Genomic DNA, 14,013 nt, shown 5'->3' with positions numbered 1-14,013 from the left:
TCTTAATAATTTCTTTTATAGTTTTTCCAGGTCTTCCCTTATTACATTTAGTAATTTAACTCACATCTATCTAATCTACTCTTTATACTACATAATTAACAAGTCTTCTCTCTATATACCGAAACCACTTAAGTCTAATTTTTACCATCTTTTATATTATTTGTGCTACCTCAACTCTCTCTAACATTGTCATTTCTAATTCTTCCTCCTTTAGTTTTACCACATAAGATCTCATCAACATTCCACACAACTCTATTTCTTTTTCTTTTTTTGGTGTTCGGGCTTCGAACTTCAGACTTTACATATATTATGCATTGTCCTTACCAACTAAGCTAAACTCAAAGCTCACGGGGACTCTCTCTATTTCTTAAATATAAAGAAGAGATGAAGCCATAATTAATTTATGGTTGAAGTTAATTTGGAGATGATCGATAAGTGAAGTATTGTTTGAAAAAAAATCCATCACATGTTTTTGCAGTCAATGAAGTATGAAATTAAGTTAATTGATAGGTTGACCATGATGGGGTTGAATAAATTAAACACATAATTGCAACGAAATCTAGGTTCAATTGCTGATTTTAGCATTAATAGAAGAATAAAAAGGGATAATATAGATATGCCACATATCCATCCCCCTAATCACGTGCTGATCATGCTCCCACACCCGCAACGCTAGCCTTTTTTCCATATACTATGTGAATGTGAATGTGAATGAAACTTATTCCATAAACCACAATTCTCTTCACTACATCCAAGACACTGTACATTGTCTCACACTACATTCTTGCCGACTTTTTTTATCACCCTAAAAATACTGAAATCATGCACATAGTTAATTAATTTACTCTTCTCTCTGGATTTGGAAATGCAGTCCTCAATTTTTGCCTCATCACATTACAAACTGAAAATTTTAATAACAAACAATAATCAATGGGTTTGAAAATAACATAACATCAATTAATTAATTTGGCATGAACATAGCTTCTTTAGGGAGTCATAAAAGCAATAACAATATAGGGCAAGCAAGTGTTTGACTTATAAACTTAAATCACCTTCGAGAAGCATAACCTAACCAATGAAGAAATGACACGTGAGTGAAAGAGACACGCTCCACCCGCCTATGAAATAGCATACTATAACATGAAAAATTCACATCAACATCACAAACTCTCATTGAAACTCACATAATTATTAACCATATGCACATGTACACACACACCCTTCCTTAATTCTAACGACTCCTTCAACCGCCCACGTTCACTCACAACTACGCTTTCCATACACATATTCCTCTCTCTACACACACACACATTGTATTAGTATATGCTCTCACTCTTTGACTCTCAAAATTCCTCAAATCAATCAAACTCACACACACCTTTATAATATATTTCCTCCTACTAGCTCAATTTTCTTGATCCCCTTAATTCATTAATCCCAATATCACTACTATCTAAATAAATGTTCCAACAAAGACATAACAATATTAGTAGTAGCGAGCTAGATCAAATGTTACATATGTTATCTTCTCCTAATTCTAATATCATGCCATTCCCAACAACCTCAATGGACAAATCAAATTCAAAGTGGAAACCACACATTGAAATAGCTCCTAATTGTCCTCGTTGCGCTTCATCAAACACCAAATTCTGTTACTACAACAATTACAGCTTGTCCCAGCCACGGTATTTTTGCAAAGGTTGTAGACGTTATTGGACCAAAGGTGGCTCTCTTCGGAATGTTCCTGTTGGTGGTGGCTGCCGCAAAAACCGTCGTGGAAAGGCGGTCAGAAATTCTCAGACTGACCGTCTTTCCGCGAATTATGGCTCTGCTGACGATGAAGATCATCAGCAAAACCAAAACAATGGTTCCCGCGATATAGATATGGCTGTTGTTTTCGCCAAATTCTTAAACCAAAATCCAAATAGTACTCATCATGGTGATGAGGAATTGGAAATTGAGAGTGAGGTTAATAATAATGGACTGTCTTCTTCTTCCAACAATATTAACAATTTGTCATCGACACCGGAAAGCGTTGAAACGGAGAATGATGCAGTGGTCCAGCCTCATAAACCTTTTGATGAGGTTCAGAATTATGGAGGTGAACATGAGTTGAGTTTGAGTGGGATTGAATATGATCAGTTTGAAGGGTTTCTAGGTGTTGATGAAGATGTGGTACAAGATGTTCTATGGCCTGATTCTAATGCTATGAATATGATGATGTCATCTTCTTCCAATAATTATACATGGCAACAACCACCACCAATGATGCAAATGGAGTTACCAGGAGAGTTGGAATTGGAATACTCAATGCCATTGCCATTGCCCTTGAATAATGAGAATGGTACTATTAATTCCAATTCTACTACTAGTGTCAATTTAATAAGTGAAAGTTGGAATTCTTGGGATTCTTTTGATCTTTCAACTATGGAAGTCTTCTCTTCAAGTTCAAGACCTTAATCAATTGTTAATTAGATCTGATTTTCCAGATATATAGGTCAAATATTTTTCGTTTATATTAATATATATGTTGTATTATTCTTCTTATTTATTATTTGACAGAGGAGAGCAAAAATTACGAGAGATAATTAAATACGGCTGCATTCTATCATGAAGTGAAAGATAGAATGCTAGCTATAGAAATTATTTATATTAATGGATATATATACATCGAATAAAGTTTTGTGCTTCGGCTGCATCTATCCTTTAATCTTGGGAAGATTTATACTAGTTGTACAATTTAAACAAATTATTATTAGTAGTACAAGTTTATTTCCACGGTGAAAATGGTTGGGACGTACATAGCGACAACCTCAAGCTTCTCACAAAATTGGTGTTAAGTACGTTCCCCCAAAATTTGTCATATTTACACTTCGTATCAAAAGCAATCGTGGCCATTATGAATTCATAGACATCCTTTTTTCAAACCCCCAATATACACCCCACGTGTCATTAGGGCTATTTTGGTGATTTCACCTTACCCCTCTCTCTCTTTTTATCTCTATCTCGCCCTCCCTCTCTCTAACACCACCACCACCGTGTGTTTAGGTTTTCTTATTTCGTTGTTGCAGATTTGCGTTTTTTTTTTTAAGATCTTTATGCTTTTGTTTTTCTAGTTAAGATTTACGTTTTTTAGAGCAAAGTTGGTCGCGATATAGAGGATTTGATAGGCATGAGCGGATATCTGATGTTGTGAGGGAGAAGAAGAGGTCGGCGTCACATCTCTATAGACGATGACGACATGATGTCGTCGGCGTGACAAATGAGTTTGTCGGCTTGAGAGTGGAGGTTGTGTTGCAGATGAGGTAAAATTCAGGTTGATCCAATACATATCGAGCTAAGTCAAATTAAATAAAATTCAACTAAGCTTGATTCATATTTACATCTTCACATAAAAACTTTAAGGCATTATATACGAGTTTTCTCATTTATACGATGCTTACATCCACATTTTTAGGACCGCCCCAATATTGTTGGTGACTTAAAACAAACTTTATATAGTGAAACCTTTAAAAAAAAATAGGACAAGATTAAAAAAAAAATTTGCTTATTACAAAGTTCAAACTTGGGTTAAGGTGGATACGAGTCTCTCATTATAATTAACTGAGTTGGGCAACTACATATAACTAGTTTGTCATATTAGATCCAAAATTTTGAGGCCTAAAGCCTTAGCTTGGATTGTTTGGTCCTATGGTCGACCCATCACTTATCTATTTGTTGATATAAAACAAGAATTTAGTCGAGATACCATATGATGTCCTCAATTGTATTTCCCTTTTTTTCCAAGTGATTAACATTGAGGAAAGAACTTGAGAGGCTCATATCCACCTTGACCAAAGTTTATATGACCAAACAATGGGATAAAAGCAACCTAGTAAGTAGTTTGAACACCACATTTTCACCGCACGACCTTGAATCATAGGCCATATGAGTCCTCTTATTTATATGATGCTCATCTTGATGTGAATCTATGATGAAAGTTCAAGAACAAGGATCTTTTCCATGATTGAATTCACTTTTTCAAGAATTAACCTAAAAACAAATCAAAATTCAAGATAGAAATTGAAAACTTACAAAAGCAAATTAGACTATAAGATGAAAAGGTGAATGATTGCCACTTCTATGAAGAAGATAATATAAAAAATGCAATTACCACAAGAGATTTGCAAAGCCCCTTGATAACATTCACAATGGTTCAACCAAGAAACTTATAGGAGGAAAATTCTTCCCCTCACACACAAGTATGTAACACGTAAATTCTATTAATTATCATAAAATATCAATTACATTAATGTGCAAAATTCTATTTACATGTGTGGAAGCTAAATGTTAAACACCCCCTATAATAATAAAATTAACTTATGAGCCCAAATTACACAATGAACTTCTAACAAGAACTAAAATTGCCCCCACATAACAAAAAAGTTTCAATTATAAAAGATATAAAAGCTAACAATTTTATTATCACATCCTATTATTGCCTGTGAGCTTCTTGAAGGTCCTCATCACAAAAACCACTTTTCATTCAATGCTTACACTTGACGGTCATCGAATTGTGGTTTTCTTTTACTATTTGTTTTTAGGCTTAAATATGTAAAAGGTCCCTGTAAGTTTGCGTGTTTTTGGTTTTCGTCCCCGTATCTTTTTTTTGTTCTAAAACAACCCCTGTAAGTTAATAACTTTTTGATTTTCGTCCCTCCCGTCAACTTCCGTTACAAAAACGCCTCACTGTCTACGGCGACTGACATGGCAAAGGATGATGTGGCAAAAAACGCTTATGTGTCGTGACAGATGATCCCTGACTATATTACAGGGACCAAAACCAAAAAGAAAAAGGTACATAGGGACGAAATTAAAAACACCTAAATAACAAAATTTGAAATTTAAAACCCTTGTTGTTTCCATATTCTTTATCTCTCTCTGTGTTTTAGGGACCAATTTCAAAAACGAAAATTACAAGAGGGATTAAACGGGGAAAAAAATGACTTATAATTTTCACAGATTTTATTCATCCTCTTCTCATCTTCTTCCATCTTAACCCAGAAAAACCATCATTCTTCAATCCTAACTCATAAAAATTCTTCTTTCTCGAATCTTCATCTTCAAAACTAAATTCATCATTCATCAAAAAATCATCAAACCCACATTTACTTTAATCCCTCTCTATTCTTTTCAATCCTAAACAACACATCCACACCACATTAATAAATTCCACTAGAGTGAAACACAACTTGTAACTCCATAACCCTCAAATTACTTCAATTCCAATTTTCCAATTCTTCTAAAAAATTGAAGTAGAAATTTTGTATACATCAACCTATTACATTAGTCAGCAACTGAGTTTCACTTTCTAACTGACAATTCATTCTTGTGTTACTTGCCACACCTAGTTTCACATCTTCCTTGACTTTGATTCTCTCCACTGTTTCATATGGTTTTTGTTTTACTTGTTGCCAATTTTATCTTCGATTGAAATTTTGACAAATTTGACTCATAGTTTGTTTGAAGTACCATTGCTACTACTTTTTCCCCTGAGCTATCATTTTCTTTACAAACAAAAGCACACACAGAACAACAAACCAGTAAAAATAAATTATTAGAGTTTAAAGAACACTAATAATTGGTGTAATTTGGGAAGAATTGGAAAATTGGTGTAATTTTGTAAGGACAAAGTTGATTTGGTGTAATATGGGAAGAGCCTGAAGGACAAAGCTGGTGTAATATGGTGTAATTGGTGTAATTTGGGAAGAATTGGAAAATTGGAGAGGATAAGAGACAAAGAGAGGAAGAAGATGGAGAAATGGGTTTTAAATTTCAAATTTTGTAAGTTCACGTTTTTTATTTTCATCCCTCTATTCTTTTTCAATTTTGAATTTGGTCCCTGTAATATAGCAGGGATCACCTGGAAGGCCACGTACGCAATTAATGTCATGTCAACGATTGCCACGTCATGTGCTGTTAGACACTTTGACATTTTTTTAACAGAAGTTGACGGTAGGGACGAAATTCAAAAAGTTATCAACTTACAGGGTTTGTTTTAGAACAAAAAAAGATACAGGGACGAAAACCAAAAACACGCGAACTTACAGGGACCTTTTACATATTTAAGCCTTGTTTTTAATTTAGGTAAACAAAATACTTACTCGAATTTTTTTTACAAGAAATAAAAGATTAATCATTAAGAAAATGCTTTGCAATGTGTTAATTTTATATAATTGTGATATAATTTAAAATTTATTCCAACAATAATCTTTGATCTCCTTTCATCTCATTCTTGAATGGAAAAATATCAAATTCTACATACAAGAAATAGGAATATAAAATGAATTGAACAATTATATATTTAAGAATATTATTATGTTTCTTATATGTCGGACCATAAAAATACACAATTTTATTACTTATAAAAAGAACCAATATGCATGTAATTTACAGCTAGCATTGTTTGAAGGTGTAGGGAATTCTCAACGTATGTCAATGTTTCCGTCCAAAGATATCAAAATCCAAATGCATGTCATTTCCCCCATCTTTTGAAGCATGGGAATCAAGCATCGCTGAAATTGTAATTTTAAATTCATATCATGTCAATTATGTATCAAAATTCTTGTGTAAATATTTACTTGAAAAGCAAGGACAATGTATGTATATATCAAATCAAAATATACATTTACCTGCTGCTGCTAGTGGATAGCTATCCAATATTTGGCCAATTCCTTTTAGAAGTTTCTACAGAGATTTAAGCCTCAAATAGTTAGATGCAACTAATAAAAATTTGAAATGCTATTTTTTAAAAATCTCAATTGGCCGTTTTCTTGCTCTACCTTAATTTTCCAAACAATAAATCTGAACCTATTTAAGAAAGAAAAATATTGAAGTAGGAAAATACCAGCACTAGTTCACCAGGTTTTAGTGGAAATTCCTCCATGCATGTTATTTTGCTGCAATATGCACACTCGTTTAATAATTACTATAGAAGATTAACATGTTTAGAATATTATGATTTATTTAACCATTGAACACACGATTTTGTTAAGGAAAATGTTACACAAACACTCTTTATTCTCATACACCCTATGTACTAGGAAGAGAGAAGAGGAGATGAAAGAGAAAATGTGCTTGTGTGGGTCCACATGACCACATATCAGATTTTTGCGTGGGTGTCAAAGGGTGTTTTGCTACTAAGGATGTCTATGTATCATTACTCGTTGTTAAAGTCATAGAGAGTTGGTATATCATAATAATACCTAATAAGAAATTTCCCTTCAACTTCTTCAAACGTAAAGAATCTGCATCCATTTGTGAAGGGTAACTTCTTTTCTTTCCACACTGCAAATAGTTATGTGAAGTTAAACAGACGTATGAGTCCGAATAAGCTATACATTCATTTCGGTTAACAATATACCAGAGCTTTAAAGCAAAAATATGTCATGAAAGGCTGTTTAGTTAAAGAAGCAAGAGTAAACCATTAAATTGGTCTCTATATTTGTAAGTCTTGACCAAAAAATTATCTTGTAAAACTATGGAAAAAAAAAAAAAAAAGGAAAAAAAGGGGTGAATTGGGTGAAAGTTACAAACCTAAGTGCATAAACGCAGTGACCATAACATGGTTACTCTCCTTGACATCTTCCACGAAAACGTGAATATTTGGACCCATTGCATCCATCACGCTTTGCCAAAACTTTATGATGCTCTGAAATTGGAGGAAAAAAAAAAATAAAATTATCACAAACCAATCATTCCATAAATTAAGTACACTGTTGTGAATTTGTATCATGTTGTCAATTTTTTATCACAAAATTCATTATTTATATTTGCTTGTTTATTATTTCTTTAAAATTAATTTGTTTATAATTGGATGAACATGATTTTATGGAGAGAAATAGAGAAATAATCAAACGATGAGACCATCCGCAACGTAGATGGTAAAAAGTTGCAGGAACTTTAGATAGGTTGGTTCAATCTTACAATATTTATTTTCTCCGCATATAATATGTATGAGTTTCGTCGTTACTTCTTTGAAACCAAACAAAATAAAAAAATAAAAGACGAAACCTCTTGGCCTTCATAGGCAGTGTAGAAGAGGAGATCCTGGTAGACACAGTTAGGAGAAAGCAATTGCTTCAATGTTTCAGTGTCTTTTTTATTGAAAGCCTCGTAGAATTCATGGACAATGTGCACTGGTGAAGGACTTGCTGGTAGAAATTCAGGGGCAACATCGCCTGATCCATCGTCGCTGCTAAGCACTTTCCATTTTCCAATTTTTAACTGCTTCTTTATGTTTGGTAGCAACATTGGTTTGGCAACAAGATTGATGAAATGTGTTTTGTTGTTGTATAAACGTGTAATACATGGTCGTGTACTATTGGTGGTGTTCTTGTTTGAGCTTGTGCAAGCTTCTAATCGAAAAGAGATTTGGGATTGGGGCAATGATGACATGGTTGCATTTGGAAATTGAAAGCATCAACAAGATTGTCCCAATTATTTTTTTTATTATAGATAGTTACTTTTTTTTGAGCAAATTATAGACAGTTACTTGTTAGGTGGTCTTTGTATCTATTTTTCATTTTCCATTCAAGAAAGGTATCGATAGATGCTTTGGAAGTTGAGTAGTTTGCTTCATTTTTAAAACTAAATTGGGTTTTACACTTTAGTTATCTTTAAAATCGTCAACATCTTAAAACATGAAAAATTAAGTTTTTTAACATAAAACTTATCATTTTTTTTACTTCTTCAACAACTGATTTAGAAATTTCGATCCATGGGGATAAGACTATATACTATATAAAATAACACAAATAAAACTACTAAAAAAATAAATTAGCAAGAAAAATTTAGAGAAAAACAACAAACACTACAAGAAATTTGCTCATTACTGGCGGAAATAAGCCCTCAATAATGCACAAAATCCGTCAGTAATGGATATTACTGAGGGATTGATGTCCCTCAGTAATACTGGCGTCAGTAATGTTACTGGCGGAATAATCCCTCAGTAGTGTGGGGGATGATTTGAGGAAACAATACTGAGGGATTCTTCCCTGAGTAATTACTGGCGGAATAATCGGCCAGTAATTACTGACGAATAAATCCGCCAATAATGTAATATAGGAAAAGTAACTAAATGATACTGGCCGATTTGTTCCGCCAGTAAAGCTACGACCAATAATACTATCCAATAAAATCCGCCAGTAATTTTGCTTCCAATTATTATTAAAATTTAAAATCCGCCAGTAATACTCTTTTTTTTTATAAAAAAAAAAACGATTTAATTAATTAATTAAAAAGATAAATTAAATTTCCACTGTTTTTTTAGAGCACTTCCTAATGAAATAAAATTAATTAGACAAATAAATTAAAGAAATAATTTTTTTTGTTGGATCAACAAATCTTCATTAGGAAGGTATAAGAACTACCAACTCTATCAAAGTAAAGAAAGTTCTAACAGCAGCAGCAAGTTACATCACCAAAAAAACTAAAGCAAAATAACAAGGGAAGCACACACAAAGTCCTTGGGTGCTCCCTGTTTCTGCTGCACTGCTGAGACAAAAAACTGAATAACAAAAAGTTCTAACAGCAGCAAAATAAAAACCAACCAACCAGTCTAAAAACAAGAAAAAACCAATGCCTATTTCCCAAGACCACCTATTTCCCAAGACCACCACATCACAGAGAATAGTCCAAACTAATCATCATAGTATTGGGGTAAATTTAATCCCGATCTCCCACCTGATGATCCACTTCCTCCTCTACCCATGTTTTGGAGATTTTCCTGTGAAGCATTAAAAATACTATAGTTTCTTAAAAAAGCATCACCATCTGGTATGTTGAAATCAGAGGCATTGAAACCGGATCTCGTCGAAGAAGACGTCGGGCGATCACCTACAGGAACACGAGGTCTATGATGCTCTTCATGATCACTACGCACAGATTGGGGTTGTGCGCGAAGACGTTTGTTTGACTGCAGCGTTATGCGCCTAATGGGCGACATCTGTTGTAATAATAGGAAAAGAAAATGAGAAAATTATTATTTTTGAAATAAAAGAATTCCAATGAAATATTGAATTCATATTTATATAACCAGAACAATGCCTCATAGAAATTGAACTCATTATTTTAGAATTTGCAACACCAACATACCTGAGTCTCTATACACTAGTATTTGTGTTATACCACCACCACTCATCAATGAAGAAATAAATATATACTTAAACATGTAATGCGGCTAATCTTAAATTGTACTATAATTTTGTCAACAAAAAAATATATTGGGTCCATAGTTGCAAGCACACCTCATAGAAATCTTAGTACTAAATTGGTAATAAAACAAAACAAAAAAAAAGTAATAAACTTTAAAAAAAATGAATCAAATATAAGATCATACCCCCAAATCATCATATTGCGGTGTTATCGCGTGATCATATGGATCAGGTTGTGATGTATCCCCACGAGATCGTCGTTGTTGCTCTAGCATGGTTCTTTGCAATTGCACCAATTCAACTACCTGACTTTTCATTTCTTGTTGTGACTTTACAAGTTCTTCTTGTTGTGCCTTCAATAAAGCATTCTCAGCCCTCAATTGTTCAACCTCAGTATAAATGGGATCGTCGTGTCTACGAGTTGACCGACCTGTGCGTTCAAAAGAGTTAAGGCAAGTATCTATGAATTTGCCAGATGAATCCTTCTGATATAACTTAGAGTTACTACCAGCACCAACAATACGGCCCTTGTTCTTCCCACCCACAGTCTCTATGAATTTGTTCATTATAATTCCACTAGCAGTGATAGAATCATATCGATCAGAAGGGGGAAGACTATCCTGCTGACTTTGAAAAGCTTCAGTAAATTCTGTCATGGTCTTCTGCACATATATTCAAAATTAAATATAAGTTATCCTGTCTAAAACAAACCAAACATCTGAATTGCTCTAAAACATAAGCCATAAAAACGCAACAATAAAAACACCAACAGCCCAGATAGAATTATTAAGTGAAAGTCAACAGTGAAGCCATAAAAACACCAACAATGAAGCAATTAATTGATATATTTAATAAAAATATTAATATTATACTTACATGTATGCTTTTCGATATATCATCACGAGGCAATCCATCTTTAAAATGAAAATAATCAAAAGTCTCCAATAAGGTTGGAAGTCGTCCATGTTGTGCTTCGTATCTGAATGTAGATGTGCCAGCATTTACAGACCCCCCTGAGTGTGTGTTGGTAGCTGCCCTCTCTGACTTTCTGTTAGCTGCATTCTTTGCACACTTCTTTTGGTATTTCGGTGTATTCCACTTCTTACACAACTCAAGCCATGTGCCGACGCCAATCCATTTTGGACGATTTTCATCTTCCGGTCCACGGTTCTTGCGCGCAACAGAAAGCATGCTTGAGAGGCGCGTGGAGCATGCAGTGTCAAAAGCTTTACTAATTTCACCATCCTCATCTTTCTTCCAAGTGCATTTCTCCTGCAATAATGTATAAAAATTTTAGTAATTATATTAATTATAAAATATATTTAGTTAAGGGAGTCCCTATTATGGTCCCTAATTTAAAAGGTTCACCCATGGTCCCTTGCAAATTACCTCCTATAGGTAGTACCCGTTTTTATTTTTATTTCCAGTTTTTTTCATCCATTTTTTAGCAAATACAAATGGTTAATGGGTTTTTGTTTTAATAATTGAGATTAAGGAAGAACAGAACTAAGGCGAAAATGATTTTGACCTACAAATTTACTAAATCAACAGAGGGCCATAAAGTTAATCTCAATTGTTAAACTAAAAAATAAACAAAAATGGATTAACAAAAACTGAAAATAAAAATAAAATGGGTACTGCCTATAGGAGGTAATTTACATAGGACCATAGGTGGACCTTTAAAACTAAGGACCATTTTAGGGGCTTCCTTTAGTTAAATATATAAAAATTTTAACTTACTTTGAACGTATTCCAAAATTCATCCCTTGGCTTGTTGTTATCCATTTTCTTGCCTTCACTAATAATGTCACCCCATGATAGCCATGGTTTCTGATATCTAGCTTCAATCACTGCTGTTATTGACTCCGTAGCCAACCTATTAGGCATAAACCTAAATGGAAAGAAAAAAACGCAATTGTTGATCAACGTTAGAACACATTAGGAACAACCAAAATCTTACGGATCAGCATTACAACACATTAGAATCAACATATTAGGACCAACATAATAAACACTTACGCGCCAGAAAAGGTGCTAATGACATATCGGGCATGTCGATCAACTAAAATCTTCACATTAGGATCAAAGATGTCTCGAAGTGTATAATCGAAGTCCGGAAGATTAGGATCAGCAGGCGGATCTAACTGCGGTTGTCCATCGGGCTGCTGAGTCTGTGGCATCGGAACGAAGGAAGAGTGGTGTATTCTTATTTTAGGTCCTCTTCTATTTGACCGTGGTGGACCCCGTGGCTGTGGTGGTGATGGTGACTGTGGTGGCTCTTCTTCCTCCGTCTATTTATAGCAAACGAAAGAAGAAAAGAAAATGAATTATAATTTTCAATAACATAAGAACAGAGTTGAAATTGCAAATCTAAATGAATAGGCAGATTCAACAACTAAATTCACAAGCAAAATGAGTTCAACGAAATTCATTAATTATATTGAAGAAACATTATAGAAAAAATAAAATCATTAATTATATTGAGAATGAAGTAAATAAAGCCATCCAACGAAATTCAACTTTTCTTTTTTCCTTTGCTTCCGTTTTTTTTTTGATTGTTAATCTTTAACTAGTAGCACTTTGAACAAAAAAACAGAGAAACACAAATCAATTGGAAAAATGAGAAATTAGTGAATCAAACAAAGTCATTCCCCAATTCGAAACAAGTCCTAACTTCGACACTAGCTGCTTCGCTTCATAAAAACTTTTTGGCAAGCCATCAGTTATGGGTGTTGAATCCAACATCATTTTGGTCGTCAAATCTAAAGCTTGTTCAGGAACATGAAATTGAGACTTTTGAGATATAAGTCTTGCACACATTGATAACTTTGAATGAGGAGACCCTGGGAACAATGGTTTATTTGTTTCTTTCAAAATATTATAAAATTTATGGGCCTCTTCATTTGGGGGTTCATCTACCTCGACATCATCCTGCACCTCATCATATTCAGCATCTAATCCAGCATTAACTCCAAGAGCATCCACTATCATATTATCCATCATTTCAAATTGAACATGTCGGGTACTACTTGATGAACCTACTGCATGACTCTCTTGGACACCTACATTAACTATCGGAGGTGCCACAAATGACGATCCACCATGACTTGTCCAAATCCAATAGTTAGGTTTGAAACCTTTACTATATAAATGCAACCTAATTTCGTCTTCAGTGCGAATGCACCTACAATCACAAACTACACACGGGCATCTAATTCCCCCTTCATTTATGACAACAGGCTTAAATTTTACGGTACAGATAAAAAGTTCAACACCTAACTTAAAAAGCTCCTTAACTTGCCCTTTTTTTTCATGATGACTTCTATCATACATCCAACTACGATCACCCATACCTGTAATGCATATAACATGGTCAATATAAAATAAAGAACACAAAAAAGTTTTAATTTCTACTTTTTTTTAATTTATTTTACAAAATGTCATTTTTAGAGTCAAGTTACAGTGATAACACTTAAAAAAATCACAATATTAACAGTAAAATATTTTTTCCTAAATCAAATATATACACTAAAAAATTACAATTATTAAACAAAATAAATTGTACAATTTTAATTTGACTACTAACCTTGTGTCAATTACAGTCTCACTTTAAGAATTGCTCCCATCAACACCACCAATAAACAGCTAAATGTATAGAATATCAACTATATAAAAATTTAAAATCTATCAATATTAAAATAATTAAGAAAATAAATTCAATACATCTAACATTTAAAAAATATAAGTCTTTACCTTGATGAGAAAAAAATTTGTGTGGAAAAATGTTGAAGAAATTTAATAACATGGTAGAGAATTGTTT

General features: G+C 33.5%; 3 protein-coding genes across 3 annotated transcripts; 1 reads left to right on the top strand and 2 right to left on the bottom strand.

Annotated features, from left to right (window-relative positions):
* Positions 1-1,304: 1,304 nt before the first annotated feature.
* On the top strand, positions 1,305-2,688 carry LOC11416134 (dof zinc finger protein DOF1.2). Its single transcript, XM_003602109.4, has one exon. The coding sequence runs from the start codon at positions 1,462-1,464 to the stop codon at positions 2,458-2,460; it is 999 nt and encodes a 332-aa protein (XP_003602157.1). The 5' UTR covers positions 1,305-1,461; the 3' UTR covers positions 2,461-2,688.
* Positions 2,689-6,318: 3,630 nt separating this feature from the next.
* LOC11428179 (uncharacterized) lies at positions 6,319-8,490 on the bottom strand. Its single transcript, XM_003602110.4, has 6 exons — positions 8,053-8,490; positions 7,576-7,690; positions 7,245-7,326; positions 6,887-6,938; positions 6,672-6,726; positions 6,319-6,554 (listed from the first exon to the last, which is right to left on the bottom strand). The coding sequence occupies exons 1-6, from the start codon at positions 8,434-8,436 to the stop codon at positions 6,475-6,477; spliced, it is 768 nt and encodes a 255-aa protein (XP_003602158.1). The 5' UTR covers positions 8,437-8,490; the 3' UTR covers positions 6,319-6,474.
* Positions 8,491-10,224: 1,734 nt separating this feature from the next.
* LOC120579613 (uncharacterized) lies at positions 10,225-12,373 on the bottom strand. The gene is made up of 4 exons (XM_039832091.1): positions 12,213-12,373; positions 11,934-12,084; positions 11,070-11,465; positions 10,225-10,855 (listed from the first exon to the last, which is right to left on the bottom strand). The coding sequence occupies exons 1-4, from the start codon at positions 12,371-12,373 to the stop codon at positions 10,373-10,375; spliced, it is 1,191 nt and encodes a 396-aa protein (XP_039688025.1). The 3' UTR covers positions 10,225-10,372.
* Positions 12,374-14,013: the final 1,640 nt, after the last annotated feature.

The sequence above is a fragment of the Medicago truncatula genome, chromosome 3 (genome assembly GCF_003473485.1).
Source record: "Medicago truncatula cultivar Jemalong A17 chromosome 3, MtrunA17r5.0-ANR, whole genome shotgun sequence".
Classification (NCBI taxonomy): Eukaryota; Viridiplantae; Streptophyta; class Magnoliopsida; order Fabales; family Fabaceae; genus Medicago; species Medicago truncatula.
Note: the sequence above shows the minus strand (reverse complement) of the source record. Positions and strands in the feature narration are given on the sequence as shown.